We start from the raw sequence: 23,418 nt of genomic DNA, 5'->3' as shown, positions 1-23,418 counted from the left end.
ATTGTTTATTAACCATTATGAAATCATGTTTTAAATACATAGACTCAGTGTGTATACCTGAAAATGATTGTATGTTTTCTTGCAGCTCACAGAAGATGAAATTGCAACTATTCTGAAATCTACTCTTAAAGGACTTGAGTACTTGCACTTCATGAGAAAAATACATAGAGATATAAAGGCTGGAAACATCCTTCTTAACACTGAGGGACATGCAAAATTAGCAGATTTTGGTGTGGCTGGACAGTTAACAGTAAGTACTTGTGGAGGGATCATTTAAAAAGAAAAATGCTTTAGTGCTCCTAATCATGATCTTCTACTTCTGTCTTTTTCTTCTGCCTTGGATTTTGTGTCTGAGGGGTGACTAGTGATAGCAGTAGAGCTAATATTTTTTATCATGATGAGTACTTAATGTATTGCCAGGCTACTAAGTTTTTAGTTGTTAATTTTTATACTGAGTACTTTAAGTGCCTGATGATTTCACTTTAAGCTTCTGCTTGAGCATTCTCACCTAATTGACCTCTGTAGGCTGATGGGCTGAATCTGCTTGCTCTTAATTGGGAATCACTACTAATTGACCTTTAGGTGACTAATTTGACTTTGAAATACAGAATTAATATAAAAGGAATCTGAAAATAAGCATCTTGGTTTAATTGCATAAATAATATAATTACAGGACACAATGGCAAAACGTAATACTGTTATAGGAACTCCATTTTGGATGGCTCCTGAAGTAATACAAGAGATTGGCTATAACTGCGTGGCAGACATCTGGTCCCTTGGTATCACTTCTATAGAAATGGCTGAAGGAAAGCCTCCATATGCTGATATTCATCCAATGAGGGTAAGTCTGTGTGTGTCATGGTGTTTTCTTTTTTTCTGTGTTAAAAAAAAAAAACTACCCCCCCATAAAAAACTGTCAAAAAAACTCCGAATACTGGACCCATAAAACTATGTTTGTAGACAAATAGTTTAAGACTACAGATTTTGAACTCCAGTCTTGCTTCCTGTGTACTGCAGTTTGGCTGTTTTTTAGTGTCTATCTTTAAGGTTACAAAATGCTTTTATTTCCACTTGAGAGAGAATTAAAGCAGTATGTGTTTAGTTGACTTGAAGGCAGCATATAGAGCCTATTCTGTTCTGTACCTGCACTTGGAGAGTGCCATAACATAGTGGCTATTATGCTTTGAAAAAGGAGTGAAAAGTGAAGATGGCATAAAGAAAGATTCAAAATTGTCTGATGTAAGCACTGCTAGTATTACTAACCCCAGTTTATATTTAATACTGACTCTTAAAGTTTGTTACTAAATTAGTTTACTTTTTGCAATATAAATTGTAAACAGAATTAGTCACTTTGTGAGAAGTAGCAATTAGAAAGAAATTTTTTGGAGATGTTCACAGGGAGCAATGTTTAGCTATGAATCACTGTTGCCACTGCTACCCAGGCTTTTGTTTTTCTGAAATGAGCTGAAGAATGGCTGCACTGATTGTACTGAGCAGCAATAAGTACTCCGTTCTTGAACTGCTTAGATCTAAAGCCCATTTGGTATTAACAAAGCATTTTATATTACTAAGAGCAAGGAGTTTTTATCTTTGTGATATTCTGCAAAAATGTCATACATACTAGATTATTTTATGCCGTTCTCTTGATGGTGCCTCGTATCAGGACCTGTTGGAAGAGAAGGTACTGTTAGTTTATGATTTCTGTAAGGTAACACATATGAATTCAAGTATATTTAGTGCTATTGGCTTTTTGATTTTTGTTTGTGGGGTTCATGATTTTTGTTTGTTTGTGTGTACTTTTTGGAACAGGGATGTTTCTGAAGTTTAATGGCAATTTGCAGCTAAGTTAGTGTTTTGTGATTAGAAACATTTTGTAATTTTGGAAGCAAAGCTTAGTATATTTCCTGCAAGGTATCTTCCCTCTCCCCCTCTGGGTAATTAACTATTTTTAAATTACTGTTCAAACTAAAAATACTGGTTTTAGAAAGCTGAGAACGAAATAAGTATCTTATTTTTAACATTTATTCTGAAGCTTGTTAGTGATGGGAATTTAATTTGACATAAACACATGAAACATTTAAAAAACATAACATTTAAAAACAGTTTAAAAACTATTGAATAAAAATTTGGTTGTACTTGTAATGAAAATCTGAGCATCTGAGTTTGTTGTAGCATCATTATATGTAGTTGCACTACCTGTTGGCAGGTGAAGACTGCATTATCAGAGAGGATTTTTTATACTCAAGACAATCACTGCTTATAAATCAAAGGTCATTGAGTTTGAAAGCTTTTGCATCTGTTTAATTCTTGTAATCAAATGAATGCTATCAAAGGCCAAAGTAATTTAACACAACAGTTCTGGGTTACATAGAACATGTGTTCTTGTTAATAGATTACGTTATGGTTTTTAAGGGCTTGTGTGCAGTTTGTACTCTTTTGTACATTTGATACCTAGAGTTTTTCTTAATTTTTATTAGTGAGTTGTTACAGTGGTTAACAAGAAATACACAGATTTAAGTTGCAATACTTATCCCAGTGTCATATGATACAGCTTCACAGGACTTTTGAACATATGTAGATGCTTTCTTATTTTGTTTTAGTTATGACACAGAATTGATACAGGCAAGCATGAAAGCTTGGGCAAATTTTCATTGCTTTTTCTAGATGTTGCTGGAGTTCTGTGGTGTTCATGTAAGGTGCAATTTTGTTACTTGAATGTTGAAATTACCTTGTGTACTGTTTTGCTGTAGGCTGGCTGGCACTGCCACAAAGGTAATGCCCTCCCAGTAGGCCATTTCCTTGTCAAGTACGTTTACAGCTTAATAGAAATATTACATGACTTCTTTAAACAAGTGTTTAGGCAGGGAGCAAGTAGCAGGTTCCATGCAAACAAGTAAAGCTGCTTCTGCTTAGCCACACTCTCACTACTTCAAAGAATTGTGCTAGTTTCAACTGGGAGAGAGTGAGAAGTTGGGGATACAAAGTGGAATTTCATGTGTGCTTGGGAGAAACATCAGGCCTTTTCTGTTTAAGTATATTTGACTGTACAAGTGTCAACAACGTTATTTCACTTGTTTCTGCTGCAAACCTGAGCTCAACAGCACCTGCACTTTTCATACTTGTTTTGAGGCTCAACGGTCAAGACTGTTTATCTGCTCACTAGGTCTGATGCTTTATTCACTTAAAAATTAAAGATTGCTTTACATATTTCAAGGGTTGGACTTGAAGATCTCGGAGGTCCTTTCCACCCTGGCTTATTCTATGATTCTATGTTTGATATGTGAGTCCTTTTCTGCTTTTTGTAATGATGAATAGTGAAACTTCAGAGTTTTTCTCTGAGTTTTCATTAAAGGAGGAGTGTTTTCCAGTTTTTTAAAGGAGGAAAAAATACAGGTGTCCTCAAGGTTTTCCTGAAATGTGGTGGTACAGCCACTAGAAATAGCAAAGAATTTGCAAAAAGGTCAAAAGTGCCATGTCCCCTGTTTACTGCAGCATATATGCTGTCCTTTAGTGATAAAGTATTTATAGCCTACAACTGTCTGAAATGGAATTCAAGCCATTAACTGCTTTGCTGAGGCTTTCCTTGACATGCAGTATCTGCCTTTATTATTTATTAATATTTTTTCTTTAAAAAATTTAAAATATATGATGGAAGCTTAAATTGGCACTGTTTTGCTATAGTAGATGTGATTTTGCTTTTGGTATAAATTGGAAACATGCTTCTGAAATATTTTCTATCTTTGCAAATGTAATCTCAGACTTTTCATGTAAAAGAGTTGTTTCTCGTGGAAGATCCTTTAAGCTGCAAAGCTTTTACATTATCATAATCCACCTACTGCTGATACTTGGCTTTACTAGCAGGTAGATTAACAACACTTTGACATAAAGCTAATCCTAAACTTTGAGAATAGCTTTTTTTGAGATCCTTACTTTAAGACCATGCTTAAAATTTTTACTTATAGTCATGCCATGACCTGGTCACTTAGGACTGTACGACTGTGATTTTAATTTTTTTTAATGATCAATTTAAGCCAATACAGGTGTGAGTTACTTCTAGAGACAACTTATCCTTAGCCAGGAGTTCCTGACTTTTCTGTTAAGCAAACACCAGCGGTTTTGTGGTCTCACATATAGTTGGGTAAATGGAACTGATGTTCTGAAAAGTTAACCTGACAGAAATCCAAAATCTGCTCAAACTGAGTAGAGAAGTTCATAGAATCATAGAATCATAGAATCATAGAATCATAGAATCATAGAATCATAGAATCATAGAATCATAGAATCATAGAATCATAGAATCATAGAATCATAGAATCATAGAATCATAGAATCATAGAATCATAGAATCATAGAATCATAGAATCATAGAATCATAGAATCCTAGGGGTTGGAAGGGACCTCGAAAGATCATCTAGTCCAACCCCCCTGCCAGAGCAGGGCCACCTAGAGTACATCGCCTAGGAACGTGTCCAGGCGGGTTTTGAATGTCTCCAGTGAAGGAGACTCCACAACCCCCCTGGGCAGCCTGTTCCAGGGCTCTGTCACCCTTACAGTAAAAAAATTTTTTCTGATATTCAACTTGAACCTCTTATGCTCCAATTTACACCCATTACCCCTTGTCCTATCACTGGTCACCATAGAGAAAAGCCTATCTCCACAAGTTACAGGACCTTGTAGATGGACAAGGGAAATTGGTTGAGTAAAGTTACTACCTTTGGCCACAGCCATGAGCTGAACCTTGCAGACCAAGTAAAAGTACAATCTCTCTCTTAAAAATTTGCTATTTTTTTTTTTTCTTTTTTCCCCAAGGTCAAGGCTTACTGACTGGTTGGTGTGCTTCAGGATAAATAAATACTGATAGCTCTCTGGAAAAAAAAGAAAAAAAAAAAAAAAGCCAATCACCCCCGCTCTTCCCACCCCGAAACTCTTTTCTTTCATGCTTATCAAGAAGCTGCAATAATTTATGTTGCTGTGGTATGGAAGAAATTGGTGGTGGATGTGTTTTTCAGCACTTCACTATGTTGGATTTTGTTTCTTTCTGGTGAGGTCTGTTGGAAATGGACATGTGGGCATCACATGTTCTGTGGTGAGTTGGAGGACGCCAATTTGAGCTGCTTCCATTTGCCTTAAGTCAAATCATGATATTTATTTTTCCATGGCACTTACCCAGATTATCCATGCCTCCTGCTTAGCCTGTGTCATTTCCATCCTGGACTACTCTATTTGTAGTAACCTTTTATTCCTGATGTGTCTTATAACAATCTACTGTTTCTTGGTTTTTTAATTCTTGGCATATTGCATCAATGCTGGAGATTGAAGTGAGAATTATTGCTGTGTAAAGCTGTAAGAACCAGGGAAGTGTCACGCTGAGCATTGCTCTCTGAGACCAGTTTTTCAATTGCTGAGAAAATGGTTTCCTCCATGCCTTTTGTGCCAGAAGCTGGAGTATGGAAAAAGATAAAACACCTCTGGTGATGTCAGAAGTTTTTCTGTAGAGTCACTCTTGCATTTTTTTCTCTCCACCAAGTGGAATTCTCTCATCAGTTTCTGTCATTGTATTTGAGCATTCAACTATCTTATTTCATCATGACTTTTTAGATTTAAAGTAGTTTTGAAAAGTAAATCTTATTTTTATTGCTTTTGCTAATCTTTAGAAAAGAGTTTGAGTTAACTCTAGAAGTCCTTTTCCTTCTAAGAACTTTGAGGCACCCTTCATTAAGCTGTGACTGGAGATCTTACCTGCTGTCTCTAGGTAGAGTGAACTAATATCTAAAGGTTTAAATTATGGATTTTTTTTTTTATACATTCCTATTTATAATTTTATTACCTCTTCAAAATCTTGTAGAAGAATGACATTGAGCCATCACTGACTGTGATTCCTTGGGGAAGTCATGATTCTTCAGTATTTCTGTTGTGCATTCTGTCTTATGATAGTACCCTTGCACTTAAACATCCTATGTGCTTTGAAAAGACTTAATGTATTAAGATTATTTTTAAATTATTAAGTCTTGGGGAAAAAAAAAGCCTATCATACCCAGATCTTCAAATGATAGTAGTGTATAGAGTTTAAAAAAAAAAAAAAGTGTCTTCCCTTTCCTCTGGATTTTTCACTGTGTCCTATCTTGTCTTTCTTAAAAAATCTGCTTTCTCAGGACAGGATTTGGTGTGTATTTTCTTATGCAATGACATAGTTATTCCAAATTAACAAATAACAACTGATAATACTATGTATAACTTATGTTTATAGTGGGGACCTAAGAAGCTGATTTGATATGGTTGAGACAGTAGACTGACATTGGAGAAGCACGAGTCTTGATGCAGGCTTCTCCAAGAGCTGTTGGAAGCTCTTCAGACTACTCTGGGCTTTAAGTGGAGATTTTGTTTGCATTAAATTGACATAAATGCAGGTAATGGCTGCCAAGAGGTGGTATTCCTACCTGTTTCCATACATTTTCATTATTCCTGTTAGAACAAGGATGCAATGGATCAGAAAATGTATCTGTCTGAAAACTAACCAAGTAACAAGAAGTGGCTTTCACTGCTGTTGTTAACATGATACATCTTCCATCTTTAAAAGCTACCACCATGGTACAGCTGAAATTCATGAGTTCCAGTGTAAAGTTCCAGTGGCCTGCAGCTTGCCACATATATATTGCTTCATATATATTTGTTTCTGTGGTACTACACATAGCCAGAAGTTCAAATAGGTGTTAGAAATTTAATTTTCTCAAGGAAAAAAATGAGCACAATGAATGCCAGACAGCGTTTGTCTAACAGAAAATAAAGTATGTTCTCCACAAAGACTGGGGAGGAAAAAAAAAAATCAATGTCAAAGGACTTGCCTCCTATGTGAATCACTGTGAGAAATTCACTTCCATATGGTGATAGGATATTTAGTGTTTTTCCTATGAGAGAGTAGTAATGTTACATGGTTCAAGCCAGTCAGCCAATATAGGTACCACATTTTTTGTAGTTTTCTTTTTTTGTTCAACAACTTGTTTTTTCAGGCTTGAACTCTAAGTAATTGTGACTGACTTTATTTAAGGATTCTTAAAAAAGAAAGCTTAAAATTTATTGTAATATACTGTTACTTTAAATCAGTAAGTAGCCTGTCTACCACCTCTGATGAAAACATGAGTAATTATTCTATGGTGATTTTTGTATGGGAAAAAAGCCAACAGCTAAGGAACTTTTTTTTTCAGCAATACCTTTCAAAAAAAACCAAACAACCTTTTTCATTCAAGATTTTTTCACTTGTTAAAATAAACATTAAAAACATTGTTTTTTAATTTTTGTGTAGGGTTTTTCTGTTTAGTTTTGGTTGTTTTGGTTTTTTGTTGTTTTTTTTTTTTTTTTTTTTGTGTGTGTGTGTTTGTTTTGTGGTTTTGTTTTTGGGTTTTTTTTGTGTGTGTGTTTATCTTTGTTTTATTTTGTTTTTAACCTGTAAGGATGATCCAGACCTCTTTACCTGAAGTACTTCTGGCCTGGCAGGTAATTTGGGAGGTGCAGGCCAGTTCCTAAAACCCTGTTCATGACTTAGCTCCTTTCACCAAGGCTTGTGGAAATGAAAGGTGATAAAGATTGGCCAAAATAAAATAAGTAATTGTGTACATTTGAACTTGGGAATCTGCATGTATTCTGGGTTATTTTGTGAGCAAATACCTGATGTCCATACGTAAATGAAATATTTGCATGGAATTTGCTGATCACCAGGAGAGTTTTCCTGGGCTAAGGTGCTGGTCAGTGCTTGCAGTGAGACTTGGATCTCTTTGCTTATTTTGCCAGGATTTTTTAACAGAAAGAATTGAGTGAAAATATGTTTTCTGTGGGTTGCTATTTGTAACTTACTATGAGGAAATATATTTGTAAATTTTCTGGAATACAATTAAGGTAACTGTTAAGTGTTGCATGTCATTTTTACTAGGTGAAAGGAGCCAGTTCCTGGATACTTAGTAATTATGTCAGTTTGACATTAGTTGTCACTAGGACTGGGTTATTTTTAGCATTGGATTGAAACTAAATGAAGTGTAAACTGTGATCCTGCTGAAAAAACATCTAAGTAGTACCTGTAGCTCATGATCAAAGTAGTCACAGAGCTGCAGAAATCCTACTCAATAGATTTTTTTTTTTTTCTTTCCCAATATTCACAATATTTATATATCTCCAGACTTCCAGATTTGCAGTTTCCAGGACTTGACAGCTTGCTATGCAACAGGATGGTATGCTTAATATCATCCCATTTCATGTGGAAAGGAGAGGTTTTGTAATGCTGTTCTGAAAGCAAGACAGGAAAAGCATAATTTGTTCTCTGGCAAAACTTAAAATTTTTTTCCCTAATAATCAAGGAACTTTTTGAAGAGGTTTTGCCACATTGCTTTATCAAGAGCCTGTATTTCTTTCTTCCCACAGAAAAGATTAACAAATCTCTCTGATTTATGGGGCTCCTGAGAGTATATTGTGCTCTAAGCCCAGCTAGTAGCAACCAGGCATCCACTTTACTGGGTCAAACTGCCCAAAGCAGAGTATAAACCACATAGAGGACTGGGTGTGTGCAGTTATTTTTCCCTAGAGATTCACAAAGGGGCGCAGGACTGATCTGATAATCTAATTTCTTTTAATCAAGATACTACCTTGTTAGTATCTGATTCTTCATAGAGAGGAAAGAGGACATAATGCAGGATGGAAGGAGAAGGAGGAAGTGGAAGATGGGGGTAATGGCACAGAGTTGGGTTAAGATTAACTTCAGAAACACAGAAGGTGCTGTTGAGGTAAGATAGAGAACATCCTGTGAAGTCTGTAAGAGGAGCTCACTGATGAGAGGAAATAAGTCCTTCATAAAGGTTCACATTCATATTTTTTGTCTAATCAGCACAGAATGATGTCACATTGGCATTATTACACATACTATGAAAATATTAGGTTACTCAAGGTGTGTACAAAGATTAAATCAGAGGATGACAAGGCCCTACTCATGTCTACATTAAAACTTCTGAAAAATCTACAATATGATGTGATTGTTTTCATGCTGTAAGCATTGCATTTCTTACCTACTCTTCTTTTTCCTTGGATCTCTCTAGCTTATGTTTCCCTTCCCTGAATAGTTGCTTGAAAGCTCATATAGTGAAACTGTTGCAACAAAAATTAAAAAGTACAGTTAAAAGTATCTGTGGTGATAGAATCTAACACAAATGTTTCACTGTGATTTAGAGAATGCATCTTTGCTGCTTCATATCACTAGACATTTTTTGAATGGAATAAATAATATATATATTACTGTTAAAAGTATGAATTCTTTAATTTTTAAGAATAGTGATACTGGATTTGCTTGCATGTGTGTGCAAAAAGGAAATGTTAATCTGTCACGTGTAATAAAGTAGCAGAAGTGGAGAATATTTGAAATTTGGACTGGAACTGGAGTTTAATTTGAATTAAATAAAAACCATTTTTTTCATGCTTCTAAATGAGGATTTAATTAAAATTAAATTAGTTTGTCTTTTTAGACTTACCCCTAAATAGGAAATATGAAACATACTTCAGTTGATGGTTGGTTTTCTCTGACTTTGATTAATCACTTTCAAAGTAAGCAGGGGATCAGTACAGTAATTTCATCATTACACACAAGAGAATTAACTTGAGACTTTTACTAAAATGACTGTAAAGGAAGTTGGATCTTGAGTAGCTTCACAAGGTGCTGTGTATCTTTCGTGTATGATTCAGAATCTTAGAAGTGTTAACCTGAAAAAAGAAACATACCATGATACTACCCATTTGTTTGAAAGATACTTTAAATGGAAAACATTTGACCTGGGAATACTGTTTTTCAAAGATGATGGAATTGCTGCTGAGCTGGCTGTTTTCTCCTTGGAGAAGTGTTGTGAACAAAAAAAGTAATCAGCTCTCCACCAAAAGGCTTGTTCATAAGTTTTAAATCACTGTAGATCTGGTGGTTTGTGATGTTAGTAAAACTGTAAGCCTAGATTAGAGTGCAAAGTTAAACTATTTTGAAACTGGGAGATCTAAAGGAAGTTTTATTTTAAGTAGGAAGTTGGAAATAAAGCATAAATATGCATTAAAACTAAACAGTTTTCATATTAAAAGATTTTTTTGTTAATTAACTTTACAGATGTTCCATCATTTGTATGCTGAATTTAGTAAATTTTTTTTGAACTTGCACTATGGTCTTGGAAAATTACTCAGCAAAGTTTTTATGCAGTTTTAGGAGCACACCTTTTACTATAATTTCTATAGTACCCTGCAGGACATTGTAAAATACATCACAGATTTCAAAACCTTTAAGTGAAGAACTATAAATATTCATCACAGATGCTCCTATTTCTTTTTATTGCTATCATCTTTCAAGTTCCCAGATTAACACAAAATATACAAGGCTGATTTTTATTCAGAGGCCTGGCAGCTCTCTTTATTGAAGAAGAGGGAATTTTTGTGTTGCTCATAATTTAAGCTTGGATTTTTGTATGGAACAAGTGTCTTGTTAACCAAAAAACCCCACAGAAAATTATTTTGAGGTTCTTGGAATCTTGAATCAACACTTATTTATTTAGATGAATTATATGTTCATTTTTTTTCTTAAACTTTGACAAGTTTTCTGTCAGTATAGCTAGACTTGGAGGAAGTGCTTTGAAGAGTCTTGGCTACTATATGGCCAAATTTTAAATATGTTGATACACTTCCACTTTTTAAAAGTCTAATTACTTAGATTTTAGTTGAAGGGATATTTATTTGAGTTTAAATAATGTGGGAGAAAACTGCAATCAGATTAGGAGGAAAATATTAAGCTTCTATTGCTACTTACTGTAGGTTTTTGAAACGATTTAAGTCTATACTGGTTGTTTACTTTCTGCAAAGTCTAAAAAATTGCTTAAATTGAAAGGAAGGTAGAATTTGGAATGGAGAAAGCTTATTAAGACTGTATGTACCCCATGTTTGTTTTGGTATTGTATTGCCTTAAAATGTACACTAGGTCATTTTTAAAGAGGATGATGCACATTTAATGGAAGAAATTTATTTAAAAGGAAAGGTTGCCAATCAGTCTAAATTTGTTTCAGTTAAAACTTGATGGTCTAAAGACAACTTATAATCCTTTTCTTGTTATAAAGTATTGTCAAATTTGTAGTAGTATTGGTTAAAAAGTTTATGGAAACTTTGTTTTAAGGTGGTTTAAACCAGAACTGAATCTTTAATTTGTATTTGATGGCACCTGTTTTCATTTTGTTTCCCCGGCAACACCAGTGGTATCAAAAATTGCCCATAGACCACCCTGGTTTTAGAGAAGAATGAAACCAGCCTGGCTTATTTATTTCAGCCTTTTACTTTACTGACTAAATGTTTAAACAAAGCTCTAATACACAGTCAGTAGTTTGTTAAATAACTTGAGTTATTTGGATATACGACTTGTGACTTTTGTACTAGAATTGTTGTTATGCTTGTGTTATGTTGTTTTAAAAATGCATTAGAAGACTGTAGAGAAAGCCCTTGTGATACCCCTGGCAGAAAAAGCTGTGTTTGAAAGTTTTATTTTCTACCTGCAGAAGAGTAATGTAAAAGTTCATAGTTTTTAAACAGCGGGGTATGTTTTTAAAGCTGTATGATCCAAATTTTTGATCCAGATGTAAGTTCTTATTGGCATTGCCATGGAAAAGAAATTAAGCCAACACAAGTTACCTCCAGATTTCTACTTTCTTCTGTGCCTCTTTACCATGTGTGAAAATTCATATTGGTTATCAAGATTTATACAGATTGAGTCCTGAACATATCATATCTTAATGCACTATCAGTTTGTGTTTCAGAAATGCAAACACGGACATAATTCTTGGAACTGCTGCTTATCATTACCTTCCTACCTGAAAAACTCTGCTTTACCAACAAAAGCATCCTCTACAAAATATATTCCTGAACTCAGTGCTGTGTTTTCCATTCTTCCTCCAAAATTAGAATAGTTTTGGAAGCTAATGGAGTGATCTGTTCTCAGGAAAGATTTATTTTAGTGGGGAGGACCTCTGATGGAATTCAGGAGAACCTATAATGAGTTTTTTATTTCAGATGAGGGAGGCATGTTATTCCATCTTGCTTTTTGTTTCTATAAATAATGTAACTGATTGGGGCATAATGAGTTTTTTTGATATTCAGAAGCAGTAAGCATTTGATTTTTGGAGGGTGAAAATGGGCATGTGTTCTTCTAAAACGAATTCAAAGCAGAGCTTTAATGAATGCATTGTTGGTGACCAGTCAGATACAGATCTGCAGATACACAATTGAATTGTATAGAGAAATCAGTACAGAGTTTCCTAAAAGTTGAGACTTCTTGCATACCTGTGAATTTCCATCTCTAAAGGGTGGCTTTAGAGCAGCTGGATGTGATGCTCCTTTCTTGGTGTCAAAATATGTGGAGTACGAAGTACCTAGAAAGTTCTTGCTAGACTGGAAACACTGAAGTAAGCTGATGGTGCTAGAGACAAAAACTCTCAGACTTTGATCTGTAGAAGGAGAAATTTAAAATAGTTTCTAAAGTAAGAAAAAAAACCCGAAACATTTCCAGAGAAAATTTTTGATACAATAATCATAAACTTTTTAACAATTTGCTACCTTTTCTCTCAGCTTAAGGAAAGTTTAAAATTTAATCAGGTCAGCTCATTGCCCTGGAAGGGAAACCCCCTAAGAGGTGTTTTAAGATTTTTTGCATCTAGTGTTTTACAATTTCTCGTGCTTGTTTTACCTGGCAAACTTGTGTGCTGTTGTCACTGAGTTGATACAAATTTCTGGTTTGATAATAAGCTTTTCTTTTTTCTTTTCTCTCTCTTTTTTTTTTTTTAATTTCTTTTTTGTGATGAGATGGAGTAATTTTCTAGCAAAATAATTATTTCAGTTTATTTAATTCTGTCAAAGAAGCACTGGAGGAGTTGAAAGCAAGTGATGGGAAGATTAATCTCCCTTTTTTTTTGTGGTAGGAAACTGGTCCATCAGTATAATTTTATCACATCAGCTGGTCTGACAGAGCTGTTTTTTGAACAGTGTTGTAAAATGTTTCATTGATGTGATATTGGTTGCAGGGGTGGGAAGAGTGTGGTGTCAGGGAGGGAGTAAGGAGGCTTTTCTGGAGTAAGAAATTTACCCTAATACACATAACATAAAGGTCTGCAGATGAAGGATTTGTTGAGAATCTGCTCCCAAGAAGCCAGTCTGTCTTTCTGCCTGTCTTGAAATGTTTTAGAGGCACAGATTATTATTTACAAAGGCTCTTATAGATGCCAGAGCACCCTGTATATTGAGTGATTTTGGTATACCTACAGTCTTGATAGTACTGACTTCCAAATAAAAACAAAAATTACATTTGTATTTGTAGTATTCATAAAGTTGGATAGAAAACCCTAAACTTTGGGAAGAAATAATCTGATTTCTCTTTCCAGATGTAACAATCACTTTGATCAGAAGTCTCTTGTGTTCCTTGTCCCATCAAAGAAACCAGGAGATTAAATGCATTCTTGTAGTCTTAAATTGAATCCCACCCTTTATTTCTGAATCACACAGAACATTTTAATTACTTAACATCACATTTTTCACTGTTCACAAAAACTGTTCTCATTAGACTTAAATTTGCATGTTTGCTTATAGACTTTTATTCATGCAAGAGGGGTCAAAAAGCAGGCTGTTGTCCTTTCCTGTTGGATTTGTCTTATACTGTATATGTGTGTTCTTCTTAAAACATGATACAGTTATAAGGATCCCCTTTTCATCAAAACTATCTGCTTCTGATTCATCTACCTCTTGGAAGTGTTTGGATGGTAGATTAAGTAATCCATGTGATTTTTAATTTTTTACATCTGTAAATGTAAAGTGTAAAGTGATTTAAAGAAGATTGTATTCAGGCAGGCTTTGCTTTCATCAAATGGAGGTATACAAGTACATTTCCTCATATTTGAAGAAAAGGAAATTGGTATTTGGTGCCCTTGGGGGTTGTTATCACTATCACTAACATTAGATTATGTACAGGTAAGTGGGAAAGAAAGTTATAATGAAAACAGTCCCTCTCTTAATATTTGTTTCGTTTTCTTTTTCACCTCTTCCTTTGTAAATATTTTAACATAACTATAGAGCAAGTGTAAAATCATGTTTCTGGATAATAGAGTTTCAACTGTGGTGTGAACTTCAGATTTAAAACCAACCAACCAAAATATTAGGACTCCACATTTCTGACTTCATCTTTGATAGATTTTGATGTAGCACATTTTGGCTTCCTGGGGCAACTTGAGCTCATTGGCTGGGTTTTTGTAGTGGTTGTTCTTGACCCCTTGGTACTTTTTTTCTTATGGATGAAGTTGGTGTGGGTATAATAATTTTCACAAACTGTTAAGGCCCATACATGTTCTGTATGCATTTAGTGTGTTCCCAGTGCTGCTTAATAGTATAGCTGTTACTTTATTTACTTACCTATATTCAGGAAATAAAAAACATGGTTGACTGAGCATTCTTTCAGACCTCAAGGTCTGAAAGGTTCAATTTATTTTCTGTAAAACTTAACCTTTACTGTTAATAGAAGAAAAGGTCTGTAGTGACTGTCACAGTTATGTTTGTAACACAGTTGACTCATAGATGGCAATCCTGGCAATGTTTTGTTTTGTCTTCTATAACATTACTTTGATCAAAATATGCACATGGTGCATGTTACTGAAACAAGCAAATTCACACTTCAGAATTTCAGCAAGTGACAGAAGTCTTCACCTTTTCCAGCTTCCTTTGTCAATTATGTTTATGTAAATAGCTTTGCAGAGTGACTTAAAAAGTAGTGAACTAGAGTACTAGGAACCAGGACACCAAGTCTGGAGCTGAAGAAAACCAGTGAAAATGCCTTCCTTTCTATCTAAATTGGAGAACTGTTACCTAGGCTCAATTGCTCTCATAGAATCTCAAGGTAAGGAGACTTCTGAATTAATCCTGTCCCTAGCTTCTTTTTTTACTTTCTTGTTAAATCGAAGACTTTATCATTTCATGATCTCTATTCCCAAGATGACCTTTAATAAATAAATCAAATGTTATTTAATTATGTATTTGTGTTTCAGTACTTATTTGTAAGCATTCAGGGAATTTTTGTGTTACATTTCAAAGAAAGGTACTAGGCTTCTGAGACTGAAATGGTAGCTTTTGGTTGCTGTTGACTTCAGAGTTTATTAACAAAGATTGTAATCTACAAGAGAAATTTGTTCTACGGAGTAAAGCTTTAGGTTTCTAATGCCTTTGCATTTCACCTGGATGATGTTTTAAATTATGACACCCACTCTTGTGCCCTAGGGCTTGCAATTCTGTAACTTTTTTCAGATGTGTCAACTAAGCATTGCCTAATTTGTTATGAAAGTGAAAGAAGTTGTTCAATAATTCTGACCAAGTTGTGCTGCTCACATCTGTTTCCAATAAAATATTGGTAATATGATAAGAATTTGAAAGAATTGTATGATTACTAGTTTCAAATAACAATTCAAGTGATAGTTAATCAAGATGGCTTTTCCTTCCTTAAATGGGTTATTTATATGTATGGGGTGTGAAGTCCAAATGGCAGAGAAATGTAATGCTGGTGGCGTGTGAAGTTAAGGTGTGTTGCTTTTGTTTTAACTTCTTAAATTTACCATTAAGTGTATTTATAATTTAATTAAGGAAATTGCTTGAGTATTCACTGCTAAAATGAAGGTGGCTACTTGGTACAGACAATTAAAAAGTGTGTGTGTTTTGGAAATGGAGGGTTTCCTCCCAAATTAGGTGGCCTTGTTTTGAGATGGAGAAGTGATTAGTCCTCCACTGTAAGTTAAGGCCAAACTTTTATGCTTAATCTGTGCTGTTAATGTCAGTCAGGCAAGAGCCACTCAAGACTGTTGTCTTTTTTCCCTGCTTGCCACATGAATTTTCCTCTCTTCCATGTCTTCTCTTGTGCTTTGGCGAGGCAAAGGGGAGCTCTCCAGCAGGCAGGAGAGGAAAAGGTAGGTAGGTCAAGTTAGAGGGTTGAAGCTCATCAAAGTCTCCTTCTTGAGAGAGGAGTTCTCTTTCTGTTCCCAGTTCTGTTTTCCATAGTCTTATATCTGTGAAACTTTTTTGTGTGTATTTGTTTGAATTTTTGGTTTTCACATATGTGAAGTTTGCATATTAGAGAAAGAGGATACAAACTGCACTTGGCTCTAATTTGGTGGGGTTTATGACTTAATTGCAGTGTGTTAGGAACTTCAGTGGAGATGAGCATGCAGCCATGGTGATCTCTTAGTTGAGGAAATCTCTGCTTTCTGATTTTTCAGTAGCATTTGTTCCATCTGTATTTTGTTGTCTCAACATGCCTGTTTCCTAAGGAGAAAAACAGTGGCTATGAGGTCAGGGTGTGCATGTGAGTAAATAATGGCACATAACTGGTACATTGTAAGAACTCACCTTTCCTTAACTGCTGTACCTTGTGCTCATGTACTTCAAAGCTATGCTTCAACTTTGATATGGACAGCCTTGATAGGGAAATACATGCACATCTTGCTCAAAGGAAGAGCATTGAATTTTTAAAAAATTGCTCCAGAAGAGAGAGAGTCTGGACCCTCAGGATCTCCAGACAAAAATGAGCATTGTATGCTTCATCTTTTCTTTCTCTTATTTGCAAGTTACTTCCAAACAGGTGCAAACCTGCCTCTTTTGAGTGAATATAAAGAAAACAATGAATTTTTATTTTTACTTGTATAAATATACTTGTATATATATATGGGGCTAGTTCTTTGAGGAATACATATATGTATATATAAAATCCATACGTGTATCAGTATAATAAAAGAACTTAAGTGTTCATATATGTATATATGGAGTATATATACATATAGGTATGAATATGTCTCTCTCAGAGAACCCCATATATTTATATACACACATACATACACACATGAGTTTGGTTATATATATTAGTAAGTAATGCCGTGTTAGATCTGAATTTTTTCAGGCAGGCAAAAAAGTGAGAATTTGTTTAATTATTTTTTTAATCTCCATATTTACTAACAGTCAGAAGGCATTGTCTGTTCAGTACCTTGCATGATGTTTTCTTGCTGACCACAGAAGGGTTAACTGTTGGTCTTTATATAGCTCTATGAAGTGTTTATGCCTGAGGGTTATGATGAACTTAAATCTCCATCTGATGCTAAACTGAGGGTCTGTCAGGTTTATTGCTAAGAATGGGTGCCTTGGAAATGCTAAACTAGTGTGTGGAAAATGTTTGTTGCTTACATAGGTCTTGTTCTACATTCCTAACTTTTAACTGAAAGTCAAATATGTCCTTTGGAGCTTCTGGTAAATCATTCTGCATTTATCTGTACAGTCCATACTATAGTAGTCAGTCTGTACTACCTATCAGTCTATGCAGTCTATACTATACTATTTATCAGCACTCTATACTATCTGTATAGTCATTGGATATTGTTGGATGAAAATACATGTATGTAAAAATATGTATCTCTGAATTAATTTATCCTGAATTTGTCCTATCTAAAACTTCTGTTTTTAAGATCGACTTTTGATTTTACGCTGTGCTTGAATTTCCGCTCAAGCAACTAAATTGTCTTTTCTCATCACAAGGTTCCCTTCTAAATCACAGCTTGTGGCAGTCTAACATAGTAAGGTGTTACAGCAATCTGCAACAGGTACTCTCACATCTCCTCCTTGTAGTTTTCTGCTTGTAAAGGAGGAGGGAAGAAGTCCCACATCTCCCTTTCAGATGTTTTAAGATCACCTATGGAGTTTGTTACAGCTTATAAAAAAGGCCTGTCTAAGATAAGTGAAATTTTCTTCATCTTTTCAGAATGCCATTTATCCTGGTTAGATAGCTTGCTTATTCATTGATATGGCATTCCTAGCTATGCTGTTGTGTTCCTTTTTACTTCTGAGGGCTTGCGTCCTTCTTCAGTGGGCATATCCAGTTCTGGATAAAGAAGATAATTCATTGGACACTGAGCTTGGTGTGCACCTTGGTCAGGCAGTGCCTGGGGCTATGCCCCAGGAAAGGCATTTTCACCAATGCTGGGTTGTTTTTGAGTAACTGCTTCAGAACATCACTCCATGTACCTCCTTTTAAGGAGCTAAGAGAAGGGGCAGAAGGAATGATCAAGTTACCATCCTGAGTGCTTTCTGGTCTTTATTACTTGCTCTCCATACTTCCAGGCTGAGTGCCATGTCTGCAGATAGAGTGCCCAGCCTTTCTCTACCCAAACTTTGAGCTGGTAGTTGTCAGCAGCTTCCCAGTTCCTGCTGTCTTCCAACTCAGCTGCTCTCATTTATTTGAAATAGATTTGGGTGCAGTTTGCAGACTGATACTAGGCTAAGTGTGTAGGGTTGCAGACATCAGCTCTAAATACAGTGATAGAGGAAAGACTGTTCCAGATAAAAATCAAGGACTGATAGAGATATAGAGTTTGTAGGTACAGTCACAACACTCTTAACGCAAAGTCTTGTGGTGGTCCTGTTATATCAGCATATTGCTTTCATCTGGATTAATTGACTGTATGTCTGAAATTTGCATCCACATTGTATTAAATCATAACTACAACAATACCTGTGATACTCAGGGTGTCTGGTATACCTTCAGTCTTCATCTTCTAACAAGGCAATGATATTATCATGCACCTCTCCTTATTCACATCAGAAACTTTTCTTGTAAGAGCTCCTCCTTGGCCTCAGGATGTTGTGTGTACACATGACCAAGAGGAGCAGTCTCTTGAGGTCACTTTCTTCCAGATGAGGGTCACTGGCAAAGGAAGGATGCAGGAAGTCACTATGAAGTTGTTTGTTCATTATGTTCAATTTTGATCTTTTCACTCCAGGTATATACAGTAGTATATACAGAAACATCTGACAGTTTTCAGAATAATTTGGAACTGGGATGATGTTTCAAGGTTTATCCTTTGAGATGGGAGACTTCCAAAAGGGGTCTTTTGCACTGGAAATTCACAGGAAGTAATAATTCTCCCTATTCTATGTCAAGCCTTTACTTTAGGATTTTTGTCAGTTGTGTTACTTCATTTATTGGCTTCCATAAGGTACTGTTTTTCTTCAGTCATGCTGCATTTGAGCCCTATTCAGCTCAGAAGTGTCTTGGAGCATACTTGGGGTTATTCAGAAACTGTCTGAGCATAGTCTTGGGCATTTGTGTCTGGATGGCTCTGCGTAGGTCAGAGGGGACAAGATGACTTCCAGACTTCCAGAGGTCCTTTCTGATCTCAGCCATTGTGTACTATGGTATCCCTCAATTTTTTTTTTCAAGTCTGTAGTAACTTGCTTCCATCTGCACCTCTTGACAGAGTCTGTCTTTTTGATCTTGCATCAGCAGAGGAACAGAACAGTTTGATTAATTTTGTGACTCTGTGAAGACTATTATTTGGATTAGGTTGTTATTTTCTGATGTAGGGAAATCAAACAGCTGATAGGTGGTTTTGGTATCTGCATGCATCCCTCAGCTAACACTCTGGATGTCAGACATGCTTTGTTGTTCTGTTTGCTTATGAATGTCTCTTGCCTCTATTGTCTCTGCTGTAGGGAGCTCTTTAGATACTATTATCTCAAGCTGGGGACCATCATGTTGGATAGAGGATTTCTGTGAAGCTGCTTGAGTGGAATGCATACAATTAGAGCAAGAAAGAGAGAGAGAGAGAGAGGTGAGAACTCCAGCATTTTCAAAGTGTGCCTTTTGCAGATGTTCAAAGCCTTCACTTAGTTCCATACATGTGCTGTAAGGTACTGTGCCATTCAGAGGCTGTTCAAGTGAAATGAGACTCAGTAAGATGCTTTTCTGGGATGTTTTTCACATGAAGTGTGTCATTTACTTGGTGAATAGTTATATTGATACAAGAGCCTAGAGAAGAGTGCAAACATACCTATTGAAGCAGTTGGAAAATTCATTTACATGTGACTGTACATTGGTGCCAGGTCTTGAAGAGTCTTTGTATTCAAAACACCTTCCCCCCTTCTGCCTTGAGATCTTTCTGAATACACTAGAAGCAAGCTGGTAGGAATTAAGGCTATGATATGGCCCATTTATATGTTATCAGCATTTCTAGTCACTGCTTCAACCATTGCCATATTGTTTGCATATTTGAGTGATTGCAGCAGCCACATTGTTCACTTTTTGTAATTTTTCCAGTAATACAGGCTGTGAAGTTTTGTTCTCTAAAGTGTTTGTGAAGGAGAATGTTACCTCTGTGTGCACCTGCACCAACAGGGTTTGCTTTCCACAGTTCTTTCTCTCTGCAGTGTCAGTCATTATGGGGAAGCCATGGTACCTGTCTTCCAGTGGAACAAAATGCAATAGATTGAACCAGACCCTAAAAAAAGCTTAGCAAATGTGATGACTAAGTGTTTGGACAGGGCACTACAACATATCACAGAACAGAACCAAAACCTAGAAAATGTTGTCAGCATTGCAGCTGACATTTCAGGTTAAATAATTTGGAAATCTTGATAGGCAAGTGTTGGGTCTGTTTGTTTTTAATGTCTAAAATATATTCTCTCTCTAAATCTGCTGTTTAAAACTTGACTGAAGGGAAGAAATGCAGATATAAGTCCAATTCACACTGTTGTGGTTATTTTTTTGTCAGTGTCTGTATATCAAACCTCAAAATGTTACGACTCATTCTGTGAGCTGCTTTTTAAATTCCATTAAGAATTTTTTTGTCACTGATCTGTAGCATGGTATCATGTACATGCAACTAAGCACTTCATCTGCATGACTTCTATGCAGTTCCTCTAGGATGTGCAGTATTTTGAAGATGATGACCAAGTCTGGAGGACATCTAATTAACATCAGATGCTGTTAATGGCATCTAATTAGCAGGTATTGCATTCTGCTGTTTCTTAATACTGGGTGAAGTTTGTTAAGAGCTGAGTGTCACAGTTCTGGACAGTAACTAAGTTACAAATGCCCTGTTACTCCCCAGTATTCTTCCAGGGGAAGACGAAGAAGGGAATAAGGGAGGGAGACTTTAAAGTTGAAAGGAGAAACTTGGGTAGGTTTGATGAGGTAGCAATGGCGAATTACAAGTGTGTATAAAAATCTGTAAATATGGAGTTCTCTCATATTGTTGTATCCCAAGCAGAGAAGTCCCACCCTGGACTGGGCAGCAGCTGGGAGTGCCCAAGTCCAGGTCTCAGTGACAGCCCCCAACAGCCTCAGGAGCAGCCAAGCTGTTCCCCCCTTGGGAAGGCAGCGGTGACCTGTCCTGGGGAATGATGTTCTGCTCTGGTGAGGAGAGGAGGAGCAGGAGCAGTGGCAGGAGCAGTGGCAGAGGCCTCACCCCAGCCAGAGAAGCCCCCAGGGGGCTCCCTTGGAGCCATTTTATCCTGAGCCCCATGGGAAGGAGCACTGTGATTGGTCCACATGGGTCACCTGACCTATCCTCTCCTCCCATTGGCTCAGCTGCTCCCCCGTCTCGCTGCCACAGCAGCAGCCCCCACGCTGATGGGGACATGAGGGGTGTGTGGGGTCTCTTGGTTTCTTCAAACCAGGGAGGAAGTAGAGATGGGCACGAAACCTTGAGATGAAGCAAACAGTGAACTAATTTGCATAATTCAGTATTTTATAGAATAAACAACTAACAGGGCTACTGTTCTACAATACATACTCCATTTTACTTTAGCAGTTGCTACTACTGTTCTCAGAGGTCACAAACTGTGAAAAAAAACCCAAAAAGTCAAATTCAGACATAGTTAAAAAGAATACCATTGACAGATTTGCAGCCAGTTGCATGTTTAGTAGCATAGATTTTAATTAGCATTTTATAGCTAGGTTTTTTTTCAGAAAAGATTCAGCCCTTGGTTGTGACTAAGACATTACCAAAGACATGTTGTTTGCTTCTTGGAAATAAGCCTGAAGATTTCCCTACCCTGCTGGAATTAGTTTCTTTGCATTATCAGTAAAGGTCATTGTATGGGTAATTACATGGCAGTTCAGGTTGGTTTCAGAGTACAAATGTTGTTGCAGGAATAGAAGTGGCTTAGACCATTATTATTTTTATTGTTCACTAAATTTCCAGTGCTATGTTTTTCTTTTTTACTGTGGTAAGTTCAAATTAGCAGATTTGAAAAGGTTAGTTAGCCACTAGGGATATTAAAAACAACTACATTGTTTGTACTTATTAGAATATAAAAATGTGGGGCTTTTAAAATTGAGTGGAGAAAGGGAAAATAACAAAAAATTCTCTTGTTTGCATCTCCCACCTCAGGGTGGGAAATTGGTACATTTCAATGTGAGAAATCTAGGTGTGCAGAAGAAAAAACAGTAGTTCTTAGTTTTGGTTCTCTGTTTGATGTTAGTAAAAATGTAATTGTGTTCTGTAGCCACTGTATGACCTACTCAGCAGCAATCAACCCCTTCTTTTTCTCCTTTTTTTTTAAAGCTAATTGGCCCATGTTGAGCTTACTAAATGTCATCTGGACTCAGTAAAAAGCAAGTGACCTGCATTGAATTAGTGTAATTGTAATATAAACAGAACATCTCATAGTTTTGGTCTTATACAGGAAAAGAGAAAGTTGGAGAGATTTTTCAGTTTGATAAATAACACTGAAGACATGGGGAGCCAGCTTTGGCTCATGGTTCATTTTACCTTTTTACTGTCTTATAATTATTGGTATTTGAATTGTTGTCTGTATGTTTTCTCTTTGGAACATTTTTCCCTTCTGGAAGAATCTTCCTTAGGATGTATGTCCTGCCAGTTATTAAATCATGAGCAATTATTACTAATTCCAGTTTCATCAGACATTGTACCATTTCAGAAAGATAATTTCTTTTTGATCTACCTAGCCTGTCCAGAATTTGGTGTAATGTTTTAGCTCTATCATTTGGTAGGAGTCCTTTTGAATACCATTATGTAGCTCATATTTTTTGCTTACTGTTTCAGAGAGCAATGGTTGTACCTACTAAGAGTAAAGTGCTATGAAGAGTTCAAGAATCAGTTCCAGTGGTATATTAGAATTTTAACTGACTTTAATCTTGTGGTTTTATTACTTACTTTGATTTTAAAGGGCTTCTATTTCTTGAAATGTAAGTCCTGTTTTGTTGTGTGAGTAGTACTATGCCTTAGTTATATTTACCTCTTGATTTGGGTGGTGCAAATGTCTGGATTTTACATTGTGTTGTCTGTCACTGCTTATGTCTTCATCATGGCCTATGGAATATTAAAAAAAAGTAGATTTACTCTATCAACCACATTTCCTTACAAGAGAGGGTGTAAATAACTTCTACTGTAATCTGGCAGTGAAATCAAGTCTACAGTTTAAATGATACTTTTATGAAGCTATTGAGGAGAATATTGCAACTTTGTACTCAGTAATATTCTCGTAGACCACGCAATCTTCTGTAATTAGACATTTCCCTTATTTCAGTGGGATGTAGGCATTTAAAATCTGTAA

General features: G+C 36.0%; 1 protein-coding gene across 3 annotated transcripts in view; it reads left to right on the top strand.

Annotated features, from left to right (window-relative positions):
- STK3 (serine/threonine kinase 3) overlaps positions 1–23,418 on the top strand; it is a 124,865-nt gene that overhangs the window by 22,669 nt on the left and 78,778 nt on the right. For all 3 annotated transcript variants that reach the window (XM_071738040.1, XM_071738042.1, XM_071738041.1), the window contains 2 exons: positions 86–250; positions 674–841. In XM_071738040.1, the coding sequence (XP_071594141.1) occupies positions 86–250; positions 674–841 (333 nt within the window). The remainder of the gene's footprint in view (positions 1–85; positions 251–673; positions 842–23,418) is intronic.

The sequence above is a fragment of the Heliangelus exortis genome, chromosome 2 (genome assembly GCF_036169615.1).
Source record: "Heliangelus exortis chromosome 2, bHelExo1.hap1, whole genome shotgun sequence".
Lineage (NCBI taxonomy): Eukaryota > Metazoa > Chordata > Aves > Apodiformes > Trochilidae > Heliangelus > Heliangelus exortis.
The sequence above is the reverse complement of the archived record's forward strand: the minus strand, read 5'-3'. Positions and strand labels throughout refer to the sequence as shown.